Source organism: Panthera uncia, chromosome D4 (assembly GCF_023721935.1).
Source record: "Panthera uncia isolate 11264 chromosome D4, Puncia_PCG_1.0, whole genome shotgun sequence".
In the NCBI taxonomy this organism is placed as follows: Eukaryota; Metazoa; Chordata; class Mammalia; order Carnivora; family Felidae; genus Panthera; species Panthera uncia.
This window is the reverse complement of record NC_064807.1, coordinates 11,338,893-11,357,855: the sequence shown is the minus strand read 5'-3', so window position 1 is coordinate 11,357,855 and position 18,963 is coordinate 11,338,893. Positions and strand designations below refer to the sequence as shown.

Genomic DNA, 18,963 nt, shown 5'->3' with positions numbered 1-18,963 from the left:
CCTTGATAGTGTTAAATATTCACCCTGCTCTTATCGGTGCCGGTGAGTCTGGAAAGACGTCATACAAATCACCCTGGATTTTGGGCCACTCCGGCACCTGGGGGAGAAGGAAATCAAACCGAAGGCTTGCTGCCCAAGCAGAGATGGGAAAAAAATGCTCCGGGGACCTTGGCCTTCCCTCGAGAGGCGTTTATTTTGGAACAAGGAAGGAAGGAGGCACAGCCAGGCTGCTGGGCTGTGTATGCACAAGCACCTTCAGTGTGCGGTCTCACAATCCAAATTATGCATGTTCCAACATGAAACTTGTAATCGGTATGCAGATGGCGGATGTTAATGGTACTGAGAATGTAAACAGAGTAATTCAGGCGAAAGTCCAGATACAAGACCACAGCACTAAGTGGAAATGCACACATATCAGGGGGATCAGCATCAGGCCCGGCTGGAGAGTCACCGATCACTCTATCATGTTACCTTCTCTCCCCTTTTAGATCAGTCTATCTTCACAAATTTGGGTTCAACTAGCCCCAGTTTGACAGACGCCAGGATGTACTTTGGCATTTGCACGGTATCCTTTTTTTTTTCCCCACACTTTTTTTTTTTTTTTTTTTTAAGGGAGGTCTTATTTGATTTTCCTGTGTTTTATTTGGGCTTAACTCTTCCAAAAAAATGCTTCGTTAAGGGTGTCTGACCCCGTTGGGGAGGTGCTTCAGAATGGATAATCACAGCTGACGGTTTCATGGTCGAGGGAGTCTTACGCTGTGAACACATTTAATGAGAGGTCTGAGACTCAGTGGGCTGAGAGGCAGCTGGGGAATGGGAAAGAGCCCGGGGGAGGGCTGGGGGATCCCAGGTCTGGTCTCGGGTCTGTGCCTACCAACGTGGAAAACCTTGGGCGCCTCCTTCACCGACCCCAGCTTTAGACTGTTCATCTATAATGAACGGTTGGACTAAAAAGTCTGATGGTTGTATCTAATTCTGGAAAGCCTGTCATGTCAGGTGAAAAACCCCTTCCTCCTCTACCACACTTGAGATCACTGGCTGGGATTTTCAGATTAAGTGGTTTGGAGGTAAGCTTCTAATTCTGGGCTGGGGGTGTCCCCGGGGGGTGTCTCAGTGCGGGGCAGGTAGATGGCCATAACCATTGGGGACCAGGTAGCCATGTTTAGCTAGAGGGCCAGTGCCCTCTGTTTCTCGTAGGTCCCAGAGATGGGTCCATTTACTGGACTGTGTTCATACGGGAGGTGGAAAAATGGAATCGAAGAAAAGCATTCTTACCTGCCTGTTCCTATCTTTTTCTCCCTGCCCCTCCCCCCAACTTCTCATTACGGAAAATTTCAAACCTGCATAAAAGCAAAGAGAATTGTGTAATTAATATCCATATACTTCTCTTCTAGCTTCTGCAATTATCAACTCATGGCCAATCTTGTTTCCACTATACCCCCATCACTCCTCTGCCTGCTTCCCTCATAGTCTCTCGAAGCGAATCCCAGACATCAACTCATTTCCTCCAGAGAGACTCTGGCATGCATCTCTAAAAGACAAAGACTCCTCTTTTGAAACTCAACCCCCAATACCATCATCCCACCAAAAACATTACTGCTCAACATCATCAAATGTGCAGTCAACTTCCCTTCTTTCCCTCCGACTCAAATCCCTTCCAATTTCTAAGTCACTAGAGCTAAACCATTTCACGCCCTCCTAATCCTCTATGCGACAGAGAGAGACCGACCCCCTCCCTCCTCTGAAATCCTGGACTGTTTGCTATTTCCCTCTAGTCTTTTTATTTGCTGTCTGGTAGAACTGATGTTTCGCCCACATAAAGTCATCTTGCCGGTTGGATTCTAAGTTCCCTGAGGGTCATGGCTTCTAACTTTCAAATTTCCCTATAATCGGTGGCAAAGTATTTTTGTTGCATAAGCGTTCGAAGTATCCGATGATCGATTAATCTACCTTTTGCCAGCTCCATGAAGGAAGACTTCTGCTCTGCAAAGCCATCAGCTTAGTCTCCTGGGCTCCTCTGTACACACTCGAACCCCGTGATGAAAGTAACTTTGCCAGCTTAAAGGCTCACTAGGAAACTCTGTAAGCCGTGGCCCCGTTGATCAGAAAAAGGCCTTCCCCCAAGAAAGCCCTTTTGCCGGACAGAATGAGCGCGAAAATTGCCTTCCCAGCCTGTAGCTCAGTGGCCCCAGGAGGGCCAAAGACAGACCTACAGGTGAAGGGGAGGCAGTTGGCCATCTCATCACAATGACGGGATCTGTGCTATGAAATGCAAGCAAATGCCATCTCCACGGTTAGCAGAAGCTCAAGGAAATTCAGAAGGAGAACCCAACTGATTTCTAATGTGTGGCAGATGAGAGCACAATCTCATTTTCAATAAAACAGCATCAAGACCCCACTGAGTTCCATCAACATGTTTCCTGAATGACAGTGACACTCAGTAATGAGAGAATGGTCAGAAACCAAAGAATCTTCTCTAGTACCTATCCACACCCCCCATACCCACCCCCCCCACCCCCACGCATGGGTTCGTGCACTGGAGTAGCTGGGGAGGGCAGGCTGGGTAGAGACACCTGACATCACAGCTCAAGGGGCGTGGCGAGGCAGAAAGCTACCTGGATGGACACATTTAAGGGGAGCAGGACTGCCCAGGGACTTTTACTCAGTTCTCACTGCCCTGTGAAGTCTTGGTAACGTGCCTTGAGGAGCCAGCATCATCTCACTGAGCAGAAGTCATATGAGTTTCTTAGGGCTCAACTAAAGAAGAGAGTCATACCTGAGGGGAGAGGGGTGGAGGTGGGGGTGGGGGAAGCAGGTGATGGGGATTAAGGAGTGCACCTGCTGTGCTGGCCGCAGGTGATGTATGCAAGTGGTGAATCACCATATTATACACCTGAAACTAATGTAACACAGCACGTTAACTGGAGTTACAATAAAAGCTGAAAAAAAAAAAAAAAAAAAGAAGAGGGTCACGCTCAGGTTTTCATCCGCGCAGAAGAGAATGAGCTTTGAATTTTATTATGTGCATCTCAGCCAAATTATACAATGCACTTTCGATAGTCTCTGTTCCTAGTGATAAATGTTGCTATACTTCCCGTGCAAAGCTTTATTCAGGATCTGGCTCAAGTCTTATTAAGATCATTCAGGAAAGGACGAACAATAAATATTTGATGGCATCCTTCCTACAGCTTCTTGAAAACGGATTGTGAAGAGCCCCAGGGTGTTAACAGTGATCAAATTATGAAATAAACCATTTTTCTCTTGAAACAAAAAGGAAGTTCCGGGTTCCTCGAGCAGGAGGTCAGATCAGACTACCTCACAAAAAAGCTGTTGTGTTACACCTGCTGCGTGCCAGAAAGATGATGGACAGAAACGACAATTCTAAGGATAAAATATGCCCTTGCACCAAATAAAAACACATTTAAAAAGAGCTTGCATCAAAAGATGTTGAGAACAAGCCTATCCAGCACCTTTAAAATCCTGTTCAAATTGTAGGTCAAGGTGAATACGGTTGCAGGCCAAGGCAGGTTTGAGATGAATGGAATAAATAAGGCAATTAAAACAGGAAGGCTTTCAAGTAGAATGCAATCAGCAAAATTCACAGGAGTATTTATAACTAATTATATCTGTTAGAATAATGATCTGACGTAGAAACCAACACCACAGTTATTTAAATATCAATTACCATAGCAGATTCTGTAGTTATCAGTAAGGGCTGCAGAGTCAAATCATGTTGCCTGAAGCTAAATTTATCATCATTATAAAACTTGGACCTTTTACGAGGCTCCAGAGCATTTTAAAATAAGAGACACACACGACTTGTCGCTGTTGCTACGAGACAAATGTTTAGATCACACGTTTCTGAAGAAGGAAGGAAAACGACAGGTTCTTACCAAGTAATCATCAGGCTTGATACCAAAAAGTTCTCTGAAATATCGGAATGCCAGTGGAGCATAGGTCTTAAATCTGAAGTCTGGGTAATGATGTGCTGGGGTCAGATTGCTCCCTTCACTGCAGTTAAAATATTAAAAAAAAAAAAAAAAAAGCGAGAGAGAGAGAGAGAGAGAGAGAGAGAGAGAGAGAGAGAATATGAATGAATGAATGAATTAGTAAAGACAATTTTGACTTCAAATTGTAGTTCTACTAGTCCCGGGCCAGTTTCCCTGTTAGAAAAACATACCCCAGTTGAGGGTCTCTCTAAGCTCATGTCCAAGGGCAATGGCCATCAGGTCAAACCAGATGCTAAGTCAGCAGGGGCCACTCCAAGCCCATATTCCCTGCCAATCCCAGTGTGTCTTCAGCCTGAAAATTCTTCATCATCCCCCTGTGCCTGTGACTTTCCTCCTGTGATTTTCCATCGTCCCCAGTGAAACCAGTTGTAATGCTTTAGGTAGAAGATTCAGGGCTTAGTGCATGGAATGATTTGAAAAATGCATTTTTTTTTGGACCATAAACATCGGATAAAGATTTTAAACTAGGAATAAGTGAAATGGTTTTAAAAATGTCACTCACAAAATCATCACACTGGAAATGGGGGAGTCCTGAATCTGAACTATTTCTTACATCCATATTTATAGGAAAAGAGACCTTAAATATTTTAGCGATTTTAAAACCCTGATGTGCATTCCCAGAGACATCATTATCTTTTTTCCCCCCTCTTCTGGGTTCATCTTTGAAAATTTTTGTGCAATATTTATGACACATAAAAGGTATAAAGAAATAAACCAGTGAATACTCATGAATCTAAAATGCTGCTTAAGAAATAAAATATTATCTGTACAGTTGAACTGCCTTCTATACTTTTTATTAATCATAAAACTCTCTTTCTCCTTAGAGGCATCCACTAGCCTGAATTTTGATGTTTATCATTCATTTTAGTCTTTGACTACAACTATAATATATCTCACCCAACATCCGACAAGCCACCTAATCCACCTGTACTTAAAAGTTTTCATTGTGAAAAATGAGAACAATTCAGTAGATTAATACAATTTTGTAGAGAGGTTCAAGATCTCTCTTTACCACATTCTAAGTGGGTCACTGAGGCTCTAAGGCAACTCTGTCATGGTCTAATTTTTATGGATACGAGTAAGCCTGTGCAAAGAAAAACGCTTTCAGCATGCAACAAACACTTGGAACCTACAACAGTTTAACTGTGTCCATGGCAGCCAGATTTTTGTACAGATTTTTGTATTGGTACCCAGCACATCACTGACAGTAAGTAGTTTCTGAATAAAACAGTGAGTTTTTAAGACAAATGGTAAAATAGTAAAGTTGATTCTTACCTGAAGGTTAGGTTCAAAACTCACCAGGTAAGGTAAAAAAAAAAAAAAAAAAGAAAAATCACGATAGTCTAGAGATATAGACAGATACAATGGAATACAACAGCCATAAAAAGAATGAAATGTTGCCATTTCCAACAATGTGAATGGATGTAGAGAGTATTATGCTAAGTGAAGCAAGTCAGAGAATCACAAATACCGTATGATTTCACTCATTATGTGGAATTGAAAAAACAAACGAACAAAGAAAAGAGACAAACCAAGAAACAGACTCTTCATTATAGACAACTGATGGTCTCCCGAGGGGGAAGCAGCTGGGGGCAGGGGTGAAATAGGTGATGGGGATTAAAAAGTACACTTATCCTGATGAGCACTGACTAATGCATAGAATTACTGAATCACTATATTGTACCCCTGAAATCAGCATAACACTGTATGCTAATTACACTGGAATTTCAAAATTAATTAGTTAAAAAAAAACCCATCATCGTCAAAAATCACCCTTGAAAGCTATTTAGGAGATTATCTATTCAATATATCCACTTCGGCCAGTTCTTCCTCTCGCGTGGTCACAGATGACGGCTTCTTCTGGTGACTTCCAGCGGAAGTAGTTGGCTTGTATTGTCAGGGCTTGACATCAGATAATACATCTTATCTGCAGAGGTGAAGCTTGCACTAAGGCAGCAGCAAGGCTTGCCCTTCAGGGCAGTGGTGCAGGGACCGGGACTGCCCGGGATAAGAGCCGTCACCTCTGCATCAGCTCCGTGTGTGAAACGGCCCCAAATCACCTACTCATCTGAACAGCTGCTGTTTCCTGAAGCGAGAATAGTTGAATATTCACAATGCACATGTGCTGCCCGGACATCGCATCCGAACATTTCCTCAGTCGGTATTTTGAGACGTCTCAGGGGACATGTACTCAGTTCCAGGTCCTATGGGATTGTCAAGAGGAATAATTCTGGAACTCCTAGGACATGGAGTAACTTGAAAATGCTGGCTGGGCAGAAATAAGAGAGAAAATCAAAGAGGCTCAAAGTGACCACTGACATGCCTCCGCCCCCTTGCAAACAAGTAAAAGCAAGTACAGATCCTTGGGTTCCGAATCGGGCTGCTTTCAGGGGGCTGAGAGTGTTGCCAGTTTCTTATTTCTTCCACCCTCTTCTGTCCTTGGTAGCTCATGCAATCAAAGTCATTGATTCCATTAGAATGCATGACATTAGCTTCAATGTTCACACAGTAAGATAAAACCCCCGTGTTCTACTCCTTGGTGTTTTTCTTCAAATGGCTTATTCTTATGCAGTTGGGGGACCAAGACTGGGAGAGAATCTTAAGCGAGAATCTCACAACTGTGAGACCATGACCTGAGCTGAAACCAAGAGTTGGATGCTCCACCGACTGAGCCACCCAGGCGCCCCACCACTGCTATTATTAAATCTAAAAATATGTATTTCTCAGGACGCCTGGGTGGCTCAGTCGGTGAAGCGTCCGACTCTGGCTCGGGTCCTGATCTCACGGTTCGTGGGTTCGAGCACCGTGTCAGGCTCTGTGCTGGCCGCTCGGAGCCTGGAGCCTGCTTCGGACTCTGTGTCTCCCTCCCTCTCTCCCCCTCCCCTGCTCGTGCTCTGTCTCTTCCTGTCTCTCAAAGATAAACATTAAACAAATTTACAAAAACGTATTTCTTAGTGGCAATGGACGTTTAGAATTATACAATGTTGAAGTCTGAAGGAAGCACTAGCCACTACCTGGCGATTCCCATTTAGCAGGTAAAAAAAAAAAAAAAAAAAACAACAACAGTAATGGCCTAAGCTGGTCAGGAACAAACAAGATGAGAACATTAGATTCGTGTTTTATTTATTTTTTGAGAGAGAGACAGAGACAGAGCCCAAGTATGGGAGGTATAGACAGAGAGGGAGAGACAGACTCCGAAGCAGGCTCCAGGCTCCGAGCTGTCAGCACAGAGCCCGATGCGGGGCTTGAACTTGCGAACCGTGAGATCATGACCTGAGCAGAGGTCAGACGTTTAGCCGACTGAGACACCCAGAAGGCCACACCATCTTTTAAGGCCAGCCAGCTAACAGCCAATCTTTAAAAATCAGCAGATGAAAGCAGCTTAAACTCCACAACCAAATACTGCATCCTGGGCGGTCATGTACTTGGAACACGGGATATCACTGTCTATATGCTGAACTTCCCAAGTAGTTGGTACCATCCTGGGAAATAGTGTTTGAAGGCAATTTCAAGTAAGTTACAATGTTATATAACAATCACTACACACAATAAACCTCTTATCTGGAACTAAAGGAAGAGGTATGCGCCTTTTATGAGTAGGAAATCGGTGTCTCCCCGTCCCTACCCCATAAACGTTGAACGAATATTTGAAGAGTTTTGACTTGGAAGGACATCATCCTGGTTGGCTTGTCCAGAAATAGCCACGCATCCTCTTTGATGATTTGTGTGTTATCCACCCACACAGTAGACGGGCTAGAGAATGTCTGTACCGATGAGGGGCTGGCAATCCTTTAAGAAATCTCTGTTGTGGGGCACCTGGGTGGCTCAGTCGGTTGGGCGTCCGACTTCGGCTCAGGTCATGATCTCGCGGTCCGTGAGTTTGAGCCCCATGTCGGGCTCTGTGCTGAATGCTCAGAGCCTGAAGCCTGTTTCAGATTTTGTGTCTCCCTCTCTCTCTGACCCTCCCCCATTCATGCTCTGTCTCTGTCTCAAAAATGAATAAACATTAAAAAAAATTAAAAAAAAAGAATCTCTGTTGCAACCACTCAGCTCTACTGCTGTGGGAAAACAGACAATATGTAAATGAATGGATGTGGCTGTGTTCCAAGGCAACTTTATTAACAAAAAGGGGCAAGGAGCCAGGTCTGTCCCATGGGCTGGAGTGTGCTGACCCATGGTAAGAGACAGATGGGTTCTTGGATGAGTTTACGTCAGTATTATTTGAAATGCAGGCAGTTGCCTCATCTGTCAAAACCTTAACATCTAGCACTGAAATCTGGCAATGCTCACATGAACTGCTGACCTCTATGCTTGCCTGCCACGTAGAAAAATGTCACACCCTCACAGCAGTTCTGGGTAATTCTCTGCCCAATGAGGGTATCCCTTGGCTATTCCCATCCACCTCCAAGAGTGCATACAGAGAGCAATCTGTGTTCACCAAACTGAACTCCATTTTATGAGGGAGGAGATTAAAATGCAAGAGACTTTTATAAATTCTTTGGGTAGATGATTACTCTTGAATATGGAAAGATATATAAACTTTTACTGCCAGCTTTCAAGCCCTATTTTCCATTGCAGACAAAGCCGGGATGGCGTCTCTTGAAGCGGAACGGAGGACAGGATTAAAGCTGCTTGTCAAGGGGCTGGAGGGAAAACTTTCTAAGGTGGAAGCTGGGTACTTTCTCTGATTCAAACAAGCGGAACTATTGTTACTGTGCTTTCTTGCCACGGTGTAAGGAAAAACAAAACTTTAGGGTCGGCTGTCCCTGAGTTCAAATCCTGACATCACCATTTATTGGTTGTATAGCTTTGGGTTAAGACACTTCCTGTCTCCGGGCCTCAGTTACTCCATCTGTAAAATGGATTTTTGGGTAAAGTTGAAAGATAGTAACAATAAGTTAATGCTATATGCTGTATCATATAAATGTTATGTCAGTTAAACTATGGGCGGTTCAGGGTCAAGTTTGCATGGCAAAACATTAGAAAACATCCTCCTCTTTCTTCCTAGTCCCTTTACACATGCCATTTTATCTACAACCTTGAGTTTCTGATTGCACTGCAGAACCTGGGATCAAAAGATTACGATGTGGTCATAGCTCTCTTACTAATCTACATTGACTTTGGAAGATCATGGGACCAGATTGTTGAAAGGGATTAAAAACAATTTTTTTTTAACGTTTTATTGAATTTTTTAGAGACAGAGCACGAGCAGGGGAGGGGCAGAGAGAGAGGCAGACACAGAGTCCGAAGCAGGATCCAGGCTCTGAGCTGTCAGCACAGAGCCCGACACGGGGCACGAACCCACAAACCATGAGATCATGACCTGAGCCAAAGCTGGACGCTTAACCGACTGAGCCACGCAGGCGCCCCTGTTGAAAGGGATTTTCTATCATCCTTCAAATCCCAAGTCCAGCGGCTTTTTTTTTTTCCATCTACAAAATGAAATGATGTGTGGAACAGGATATAATATCTAAAAATAACTGTGAACCACTTTGAAATAAGTAAACAAACAAACATGACACATTTCGTTGCTAAGGGAGACAGTGGCAGTAACTTAGAACATCTCAAGACACCCAATGCAATGAGTTTTCTCTATGACCCAGATAGATTCATTGCGTTTTAGAGCCATCAAAGACTTGGACGGTCAGAGACAGTCCTGCCCACCTCCTCCCCCTTCCTCCTGTCTCCAGGCAAGTGTGGGAGTTTATGGATGGCCAGGGAGGAAACTTTATCTGGCAGCTTTACGGATGTGTAGCTGACATAAAGTACAGTTTGTTAATTTTCACAGGGGGTCTATATCCATGGAACGGTCGCCATGGCCAAGGTACTGAATTGACTCATCACTCTGTGGGAGCTTTGTGGCTGCAAGAGTAACCAAGAGATAGATATTACTGGCAAGGTCTCGGGGGTGACAAATATCCTAACACGTGTACCCTGGCACAAAGTGTTGTCTTATCCAAAAGAGCCAATATCACCTCCACTGAGAAGAGCTGGGCTCAGTCCCTTGGCAAAATTAACGAACAGCCCAGATGAGGAAACTGAGGCAAGACCCACATCCGTTTCTTCCGTTTTCATGGAAACACATCCAGAGTGTGTATGTTATCTTAAAAAAAACAATATGGCATTTGCTAAAAGAAATTCTTGTCTGCATCAAATGCTTCCTATCACACTGATGCTTAAAAAGCTATATATATGTTAAAATGATACATTTTAAATGACAGTGGGTTCCTCCCAATAGGGTCATTAGCTAAGCCTCCCCTCCCCCAGCGACATGGGTGCCACACAGGGGCTGATGCTTCTCCATGGCCTAGAGGGTGAAGGTCAAAGACACAAATTCTAGGCATCGACACTGTTGGCTTTTCTACTGAAGAAAAAGGAGACCTCGTTTTGCCTTAATCATCAAGATACAGTATGCTTTTAATAAGTCATCCACGAACAGAAGGATTCATGGCACCAAGAAAGAGCTCATGAAAACCTAGTTACATGCTCCTTGTTGTAAAGTATCTCATAGAGTGTCACGCATAATTTACTTGGGACACAGATGTAATTTTGATATTTTAGGTGTTTGCTGAAAAGTCATCTGGAGTTTAACATTAGTTGCAAAAATCACGTAAGAACTCCAAGAACAAAATTTGGTAGCTACGAGAAAGATCATCCCTGTCACATGGGAAGTCACACGCGAGGTCAGTGGTTCTCCAACAATTATGTGCTTAGAATCTCCTGGAAGGATGGTTCAATAGATTTCTCGGGCCCATCCCCGAAGTTCCTGATTCAGTTGATGTGGGTGGGGCCCAAGGATCTGACTTCTTAACAAAGTTCAACGTGATCCTGAGGGTGCTGGTCTGGGGCCCATATGCTCGGGCCCCGCTTTTCCCCGGGGCCCGTCCAAAGCTGGCTCTGTTGATTGGACACGGTGGGTAGAAGAGACCAGCAGACACGGAGCACCTGTCACTGTTCTCATTGTCTGGAAGCTAGCTCTGGTGGCTGCCCAGGACCCTAGAGAAGCAACCTTCAAAATTCCTGATAGATCTACTGTATTCTTCAACCAAGAGCATTTAAAGCAAAACTAGGCTGTCTCGGTTCACCACCTAATGGGTTGATTTCGGGACAGTTGACAACTAGATGTAGAGATGAATTTAAGTACCATTTCCCTGAAGACTTGAAAAAAAAAATAAAGCAACGAAGATACTGAGGGTCAAAGGCTCTCCCCAGCCATTCTCACCCGAGCCCAGTAAGTAACAACTCATACCCAAAGTGGCTTCGTTTGGGGAGCAATACTTATATTTTAAAATGTAACTGTGTCTTACACATTTATCCGCAGAGCCCCGAAGACAAAGCGACTGCCCTGCACCCCCAAGTCAAATAGCTGAGTTTTTATTTGCTAGGCCATTGCAGTCGCGGGGACATTTCCAACTTAATAACGATTACTTCTCTTCCTATCCTAAGCTAGCACGAGACTTAACACATTTTAACTTATTTACTTTCTTTTGGCAAAGAATACGTAACAGAAGCCTTACCATTTAAACCACCTGTAAGTGGCCAGTTCTGTGGCATCGCGTGTATTCACACAGATACGCAACTGTCTCCACCATCCGCCCCAGATTGATTTGTTGAACGGATTTCCCCCCCAAAACACGATCGAGTTGGAGGTGACCTGTAGGGTCAACCGGGGTGTTTCTGACACCACCTATGGTGTCAAACGGGCGGGATTCTCCTAAGTTTTCTGGAGGAGAGCTAAGTTGAAGGCCTCACGGAGGAAGAGCTACGCGACTGAACCCAGATAGGAGGCCCAACTGCGGGCCCCCAGCCCGTCTTGTGAATGACGGGCCGCAAAATCCTGGCATCAGCCGTTGCTTCTCAGATGCCCTCTTTTTCTTTTTTTTTTTTTTAAACTTTGGAAGATGTGTTTATTTATTTTTCAATATATGAAGTTTATTGTCAAATTGGTTTCCATACCACACCCAGTGCTCATCCCAAAAGGTGCCCTCCTCAATATCGATCGCCCACCCTCCCCTCCCTCCCACCCCCCATCAACCCTCAGTTTGTTCTCAGTTTTTAAGAGTCTCTTATGCTTTGGCTCTCTCCCACTCTAACCTCCTTTTTTTTTTTTTTCCTTCCCCTCCCCCATGAGTTTCTGTTAAGTTTCTCAGGATGCACATAAGAGTGAACACATATGGTATCTGTCTTTCTCTGTATGATTTATTTCACTTAGCATAACACTCTCCAGTTCCATCCACGTTGCTACAAAGGGCCATATTTCATTCTTTCTCATTGCCACGTAGTACTCCATTGTGTGTATAAACCACAGTTTCTTTATCCATTCATCCGTTGATGGACATTTAGGCTCTTTCCATCATTTGGCTGTTGTTGAAAGGGCTGCTCTAAACATCGGGGTACAAGTGCCCCTGTGCGTCAGCCCTCCTGTATCCCTTGGGTCAATTCCTAGCAGCGCTATTGCTGGGTCTTAGGGTAGGTCTATTTTTAATTTTTGAGGAACCTCCACACTGCTTTCCAGAGCGGATGCCCTCTTTTTCTAACGCTACACAGACACTACTCTGAGTAGTGCACTCCTTCCCGTCGAATCTCAAATCTTTATACAATCTTCCAGGCGTTACCATCATTACATAGAACCTACTTACCGTCTCCCTATAAAAATAAACGCAACCCACGTGGCACAAGGGAAAGTGACAATCCTTGGTGCTGCTTCTGGGCCTGTTAAAGACCCAACGCGTGCATGTACCCATTCACTGGTAGGAAAGTCTTCGATGTGGAGAGGCCACCAGGAAGGTTCTTTAGCATGGAAATCCTCACAAACAGAAACGTTCTTACCTGGGTAGGAACACACTTTCCACCACGTAAAAGTCTTGCATGAGAACATCTCTATCCGGCTTCGAAGTGAGATTGCCCACGGTGTATCCTATCCCCAGCTGAATAGCACCTTTGATAGCAGATGATGCAGTCTGCAAAGAAAACAAGGGTCTCAGGGTCAGCCTCAACAGTCAGGGCCTTGTTCAAGGTCACAAGCAGCAGAAACAGGAAAAGGGGGTTAGATTTTCTTTCTTGTTCCTCAACCGTGAGGAAGCTGGGTTTGGAAACAGGACAGGTTCCTTCTCTTGACGGTGGGTCTATTAAGGGCCCTTCTTGATATGAAATTATTCTTGTGGTAGTATTTCCTACAAATATTTCTAAGGTCAAATTACAGTCCCAAATCTCCACCTTTCTGTTAGTAAGAGCTTAGAAATTTGGTAGGATGCTTTCAACACATGGTATTCTAATTTGTACCAAAAAAGAAATGGTATAGCCACATTTTTTAAAAATCTGAAGTTCTATAACACACCTATGGATCAGGAAGTGTATTTTCTTATTTAATTTGAGAGAGAGAGAGAGAGAGAGCGCGTGAGAGAGCATGTGCACGCGCGCAAGTGGGGGAGAGGGGCAGAGGAAGATACAGAGAATCCCAAGCAGGCTCTAGGCTCAGCACAGAGCTGGACGCAGGGCTTGATCCCTTGACCCTGGGATCATGACCTAAGCTAAAACCAAGAGTTGGATGCTCAACCCACTGAGCCACGCAGGTGGCGCCCTCAAGAGGAGTACTTTATCTTCACAAGAAATGAGACAGCAAAAAGTAATTTGAGCCTTTGGATAAAATTTAATTTGGAAATTGCTTACTAGTTTTGCCATGAATCCACAATCACAATTTCCTACACTGACCTGTGTAGGAATAATGTATATACATTAATGGGGAATAATGTATATACATATATGTGTACACATACATACACATACGTGTGTGTGTGTGTGTGTGTGTGTGTGTCGTTTTAGCCAATAAAATAGGAAAAATAGCAAAGTAACTCAATTTAGGAAAATTAGAAGGCATGCTCTTTTTTTTTTTTTAATCTTTTAAATGTTTGTTTATTTTTGGGAGAGGGAGGGAGAGGGGCAGAATGAGAGGGAGACACAGAATCCAAAGCAGGCTCCAGGCTCTGAGCTGTCAGCACCGAGCCCGACGCGGGGCTCGAACTCACGGACGGCGAGATCGTGACCTGAGCTGAAGTTGGGCACTTAACAGCCAGCCAGCCAGGTGCCCCAGAAGGCATGCTTCTCAATGTTTGTGCAAGTGTGGCCATTTCAGGTGAAGTCACCAAGTGATTATTGGGGACCTAGCCCTGTGCTTGCAGTGGCTTGTCTGGGGTTCAACCTCGGGTGACTGTGGATCACGGCACTTTGGCTAGAGGACACCAATGTTGGGGGTGGGGTGGAAAGGATATACGACCTAGCTTGGTTCTGTATGTCCTTTGCTTGTGATCACAGAACGGCATCCAAATAGGTTTAAAGGGTCTGCGAGCCGTATGCATACAGCCAGTTTTGAAGCCTTTAAGAAGGGATTATCTCCACGATTCAGGAAATCTGAGGATCGAGGATCAAGGATCAAACCGGAGGCCGGGATCGATCCGAGCTTCTCTGTCACTTCCACTCTGCAACTCTACGAACCCTTCCCCACGGAGTCATCATTTGGTGGCTTGTTCACCCCACTGCAAATATGATATCCCCCCTACTCTGAGCACAACTCCCTGCCCTCCTTCCTAGAGGAGGCAGAGAGTGGCTCGGTGTTTTTCTTCTTCCACATGCCTCTTCAAGATTCCAGGGCAGCAAGATGGCGAAAGACTGGGACTCAAGCCCCCAGGGCAACTAGGCTTCAAAAACAAAAAAGTTTGCTATTTTCATTCTCGCTCCCCGAGTTCTGCAATGCCACCAACTGGCAACAGTGACCTTTTGTACCAAAACCTCTGACTTTGGAAGACTGAAATGGATTTTCTTCACTTTAACCTCACATACAAATTCAAAAGGCATTTCTACCCATCACTCAGAGCAGTATGGCCCAAGATATGACATCAGCACTTTCCAGAGGACCCGACACCCCGACGTGTTCTGTTCCAGAACCATCAACAGAGTCCTGTGCTCTCAAAGCGCTCGTCCCTCCCCACCCCTGACTGCTACCCGGAACTCTCGGTATTTCTGCTTAATTCAGTCCTCTAGTCCTTCTGGGGCCGGGACACCTGTCAGACAGATGAGGGAGTATAACCAATGGTTTCTTGACCACCCTCCTCCTCGAACCCCAACTACAGAAGGTGGTCAAAGCAGCAGAAGTCTATACCTGGTGTTTTCAAACTTTAGGAATCACGAGAATCACGGAGATACTTAAAAGAGACAAAGGCAAAACCGCAGAGACAGGAAAAGCAGCAACGGTTGCCAGGGGTTGGGAGAAGACAGGGAGAACACAGAGGGTTTTTGGGGCAGGGAAAACACCTTTTATGATACTGTAATGATGGCTACATGCTGTGACACAGGTATCTAAGCCCACAGAACACACATAACGAGCGAGCCATGATGTAAACTATGGACTCCAGGTGATAAGGTAGGTTCATCCATTGTAACAAACCCAACCCTGTGGGGGAGGATGTTGATAGTGGGAGGCAGAGAGCAGGTGGGAAATCGCTGAACCTTCTCAATGCTTCTGTTAACCTACAACTACTCTAAAAAAAAAACAGTCTTAAAAAAAACAGTCAACGGGCATGGCCAACCCAAGCCAAAATCAAGAGCAGACCGATGGGTTGCATCTCCAGACTTTCTGATTCTGAAGGTCTGGGGTGAGGCTCGAGAATTCGCTCTTGCTCTAAGGAACACTGGACAAATCTTTCTCCGATGGCATGAGAGTAAATTTTGAATCCTCAAAGGAATAAGATTCGGGAAAGGGCTCTGTTGACGTCTGTTTAGTTACACCAAAAAACAGACTTGTGATGCTATTACCTTCCTTTCTGCCCCCTTAAAATTCAAGCGCTCTGATGGGAGACATAACAGAAATGGTAACAAAAGGTCGTATTTTTTCGATCAACACTTCGCGCCTGGTACTTGACGCACAATGATGATAATTTTAACAACAACCTGTCGTAATCGTAGCGCAGACGTACAGAGCGTTCACTGAGTGGCAGGCACTCTTCTGAGTGCTTTTATCCTCACACAGCTCGTGACAAGGTGCAAGTGGAACTCACACGTGGGGAGTCCAAGTTATAAGCAACTACACCGTCACCTAGCAGGTCAAGATCCCTGATTTTGCCCTTTTTACAGGTGGGGATTTAAGGCGCAGCGAGGTGAAGTGACTTGTCCCACTCCCATCGCTAGCATATGATATGGCACTCTGGCTGCAAAGCCCACGATGCTTCCACATCTGTTTTTTCATCCCCCATCCCCGCTCCCAAAATGAGCCTGGGATGCAAGTCTGAAGTTCCCTCTTAAGTCTAGCTGTTTGACCTCAGCAGAGGAAGGAGTCCTGCGGAAGCCATTCCTTTTAATATGCCAGGGCTGAAATATTTTATTTGCTTCTAATCACACCCAACCATGAGTCAACCTAAGAAAAGCTGTAAACCGCTTGGTAAACCAGTATAAATACGGGTCAATGTCACTTGTTAATGTCACCACCAGCAACGGCGGTGGGGGTGTGTGTAGTATTTTGCTGCCAAGGGAGGGATGAAGTCTTGAGGTTTCCTTCTCCCCACCTCCATGTAAAATCCGATGCTTTGGCACCCATGCATTTGCAGAGAATTAAAAAGCATCTTGCCCACTTCCTGGGAATGTCTGTGTTCACTGGGGCATGTGGTTTCTTGAGTCACCAGCAGTAAAGGCACCACCCAGTACCTCAAGTTCTCCCAGCGGGCAGCAGTCACGGCAGGCGGATGGGCCGTGCTGTCGTATTTTCTAACACGGCCACTCGTAAGATGTGCTTTAAAACTGTAAAACTGAAATGCTACCTGGAGTGTCTCTGGATAGCAGATTAGTAAACCATGATGGTGACAAAGAACCCGTGTACAGGGCTAGTGGTTCCTCTTGGACAACCAGCACATTCCTTCCCTGCAAACTGCGTGCCGTAAGCCCTTCTTCGGTCCTTCGGGATTCCAGCCAACAGACCAGCGACCCAGTAACAAGTCCGTGGCTCCACACACACTCAGCCTCTCCAGTTTTCTCTGTAGGACTTGGCTGATGCTCTCACAGCGCTAGGACATGACCATTTTCCCTTCGAGCTCCACCAGGGACCTTTGACTCCTTTAGAACATGTAGTTCTAGATTTCGGAACACAGCGAAACAGAGCCTATTTTTAATTCAGGACTTTGCATGGGCTAAGTGGAGGCAACACGTTGCCTAGATACTAGAACAACCTCTAAAGCTTTGCATAGTCAGAAAAAAGAACCACAGAAGACCGCGAAAGCAGACCACTGATACTTCCATAGCTCCTCTTCCCTAACCCACCCTTGCGCAGGGCTGACGAGAATCCTAAGAGGAAAACGAACGTCAGCTCTGGGTTTGTGTGATAGGTTCGAGTTTTCAAAGTGCTATCTTTTAATGTTTGATCCTCACGACTGTTTTGCAGGTAGGGAGGGCTTATAAAGCCCATTTGACAGCTAAAGACAGCGTGGGTCTGGGAAATTAACCGGGTCTAAGTCCCTTGGCCAGGGTGTGGGAGAGCCAGGAATGATGCTATGGTCTCTGAGGGCGCCTGGTTCAGCACTCCACCATCTTCCACTATCTTACGAGCCTGAATTTTTCTGCTGGAGACGATCTGATCTGACTGAAGCCGGAAAGTCCTCCCACAATGAGATAATCATGGTGGTAAGTAACAATCTGACAACATCTATGGAAACCCACCATCAGGGAAGCAATGATCCTGACGACAGTAAGATTTAACTGACGTGACACTGGTTACGGGAGACTGCTTCCTCCAGCACATTGTCTATGAAACCGGATCACTTAATGTGCCATCTGGTATCGGTGGCTTGAAAAGGAAGTATGAAAACATTTCATGTCAACGGCACTTTCTCCTCCAAGGTGTTCCGATGAACTAATTACGGGATTAGAGCCAATATAGATGATGCCAGAGTGATTTTTGTCAAAAGTACAGATCTCATCATGTCACCACTTGTGCAAAACCCTCTAATGGGTTCCTGGTGTCCTCACTATAGGATTAAGTCCAAACCCTTTAGCTTGACAAACAACCGTGTCTTACAGTATTACTCCTTCCTGACCTCCATGGACTCCTACATCTTGATATAAAAAGAGATCTCACACTCCCAAACAGACAGACACACACACACACACACACACACACACACACACACACACACAATGCTTTGAGCAAGCTGACCTTACAGGTCCACGAAGCCCTAAAACTCTAATGTTCTCTTTTTTCAGAATGTGTTTTTCCAAAACCACACAGAGATCTAGAGAGTCTAATTCTAAAAATTTTTTTAACGTTTGTTTTGAGAGGTAGAGTATGAGCAAGGGAGGGGCAGACAGAGACGGAGACACAGAATCCGTCCGAAAAGGGGCTCGAACTCACAAACCTCACAATCATGACCCGAGCCGCAGTCGGATGCTTAATCGACTGAGCCACCCAGGCCCCTAGAGAGTCTAATTCTAAATTAGAGATGTTCACTGCCAAGGGGCCTTAGACTGGGCCATGAAAAAACAGCTCAGCGACACCTCTTCACAGCGAGAGGTGGGAATCCTTGTCCGACAGGGAGAACCCCTACCTCCAGGTCCGTGTTCCCCTCATCTCTGAACCTATACTCAAGAACAGAGGCACAGGCTTCTTTGCCCCAGTGGTAGAATTAAAGGGAAAGAAAGTAGGAAAGATTGCATGAAACGAGCTGTAGGAGTACAGAAATGGGATGGTTTATGGGTGGGCAACCTAAAGCCTTCTGAACGGGAGAGGGGGGCACTCTCATCTTCCAGTTGTTCAAACCAATGCTCCAGTCCCTCTGTGTGTCAGGTTTCTACTGCTGCTGTAGCAAATTACCACAAATGAGTGTGCTCAACACAAACTTATCATCATACAGTTCTGTAGGTCACAAGTCCTAAAATCAAGGTGCTGGTAGGGGTGTGTTCCTTCTGGAAGCTGAGG

The 18,963-nt window shown here is 45.2% G+C and overlaps 1 protein-coding gene across 27 annotated transcripts in view; it reads right to left on the bottom strand.

The window, feature by feature from the left end:
• PIP5K1B (phosphatidylinositol-4-phosphate 5-kinase type 1 beta) overlaps window positions 1-18,963 on the bottom strand; it is a 315,659-nt gene that overhangs the window by 131,374 nt on the left and 165,322 nt on the right. For 26 of the 27 annotated variants that reach the window (XM_049633433.1, XM_049633313.1, XM_049633276.1 and 23 more), the window contains 2 exons: window positions 12,840-12,970; window positions 3,894-4,011 (listed from right to left, as the gene is read on the bottom strand). In XM_049633433.1, the coding sequence (XP_049489390.1) occupies window positions 3,894-4,011; window positions 12,840-12,970 (249 nt within the window). Of the gene's footprint in view, window positions 1-3,893; window positions 4,012-12,839; window positions 12,971-17,708; window positions 18,127-18,963 lie in introns of those variants that run through there. The other variant, XM_049633412.1, reaches the window with a different exon arrangement.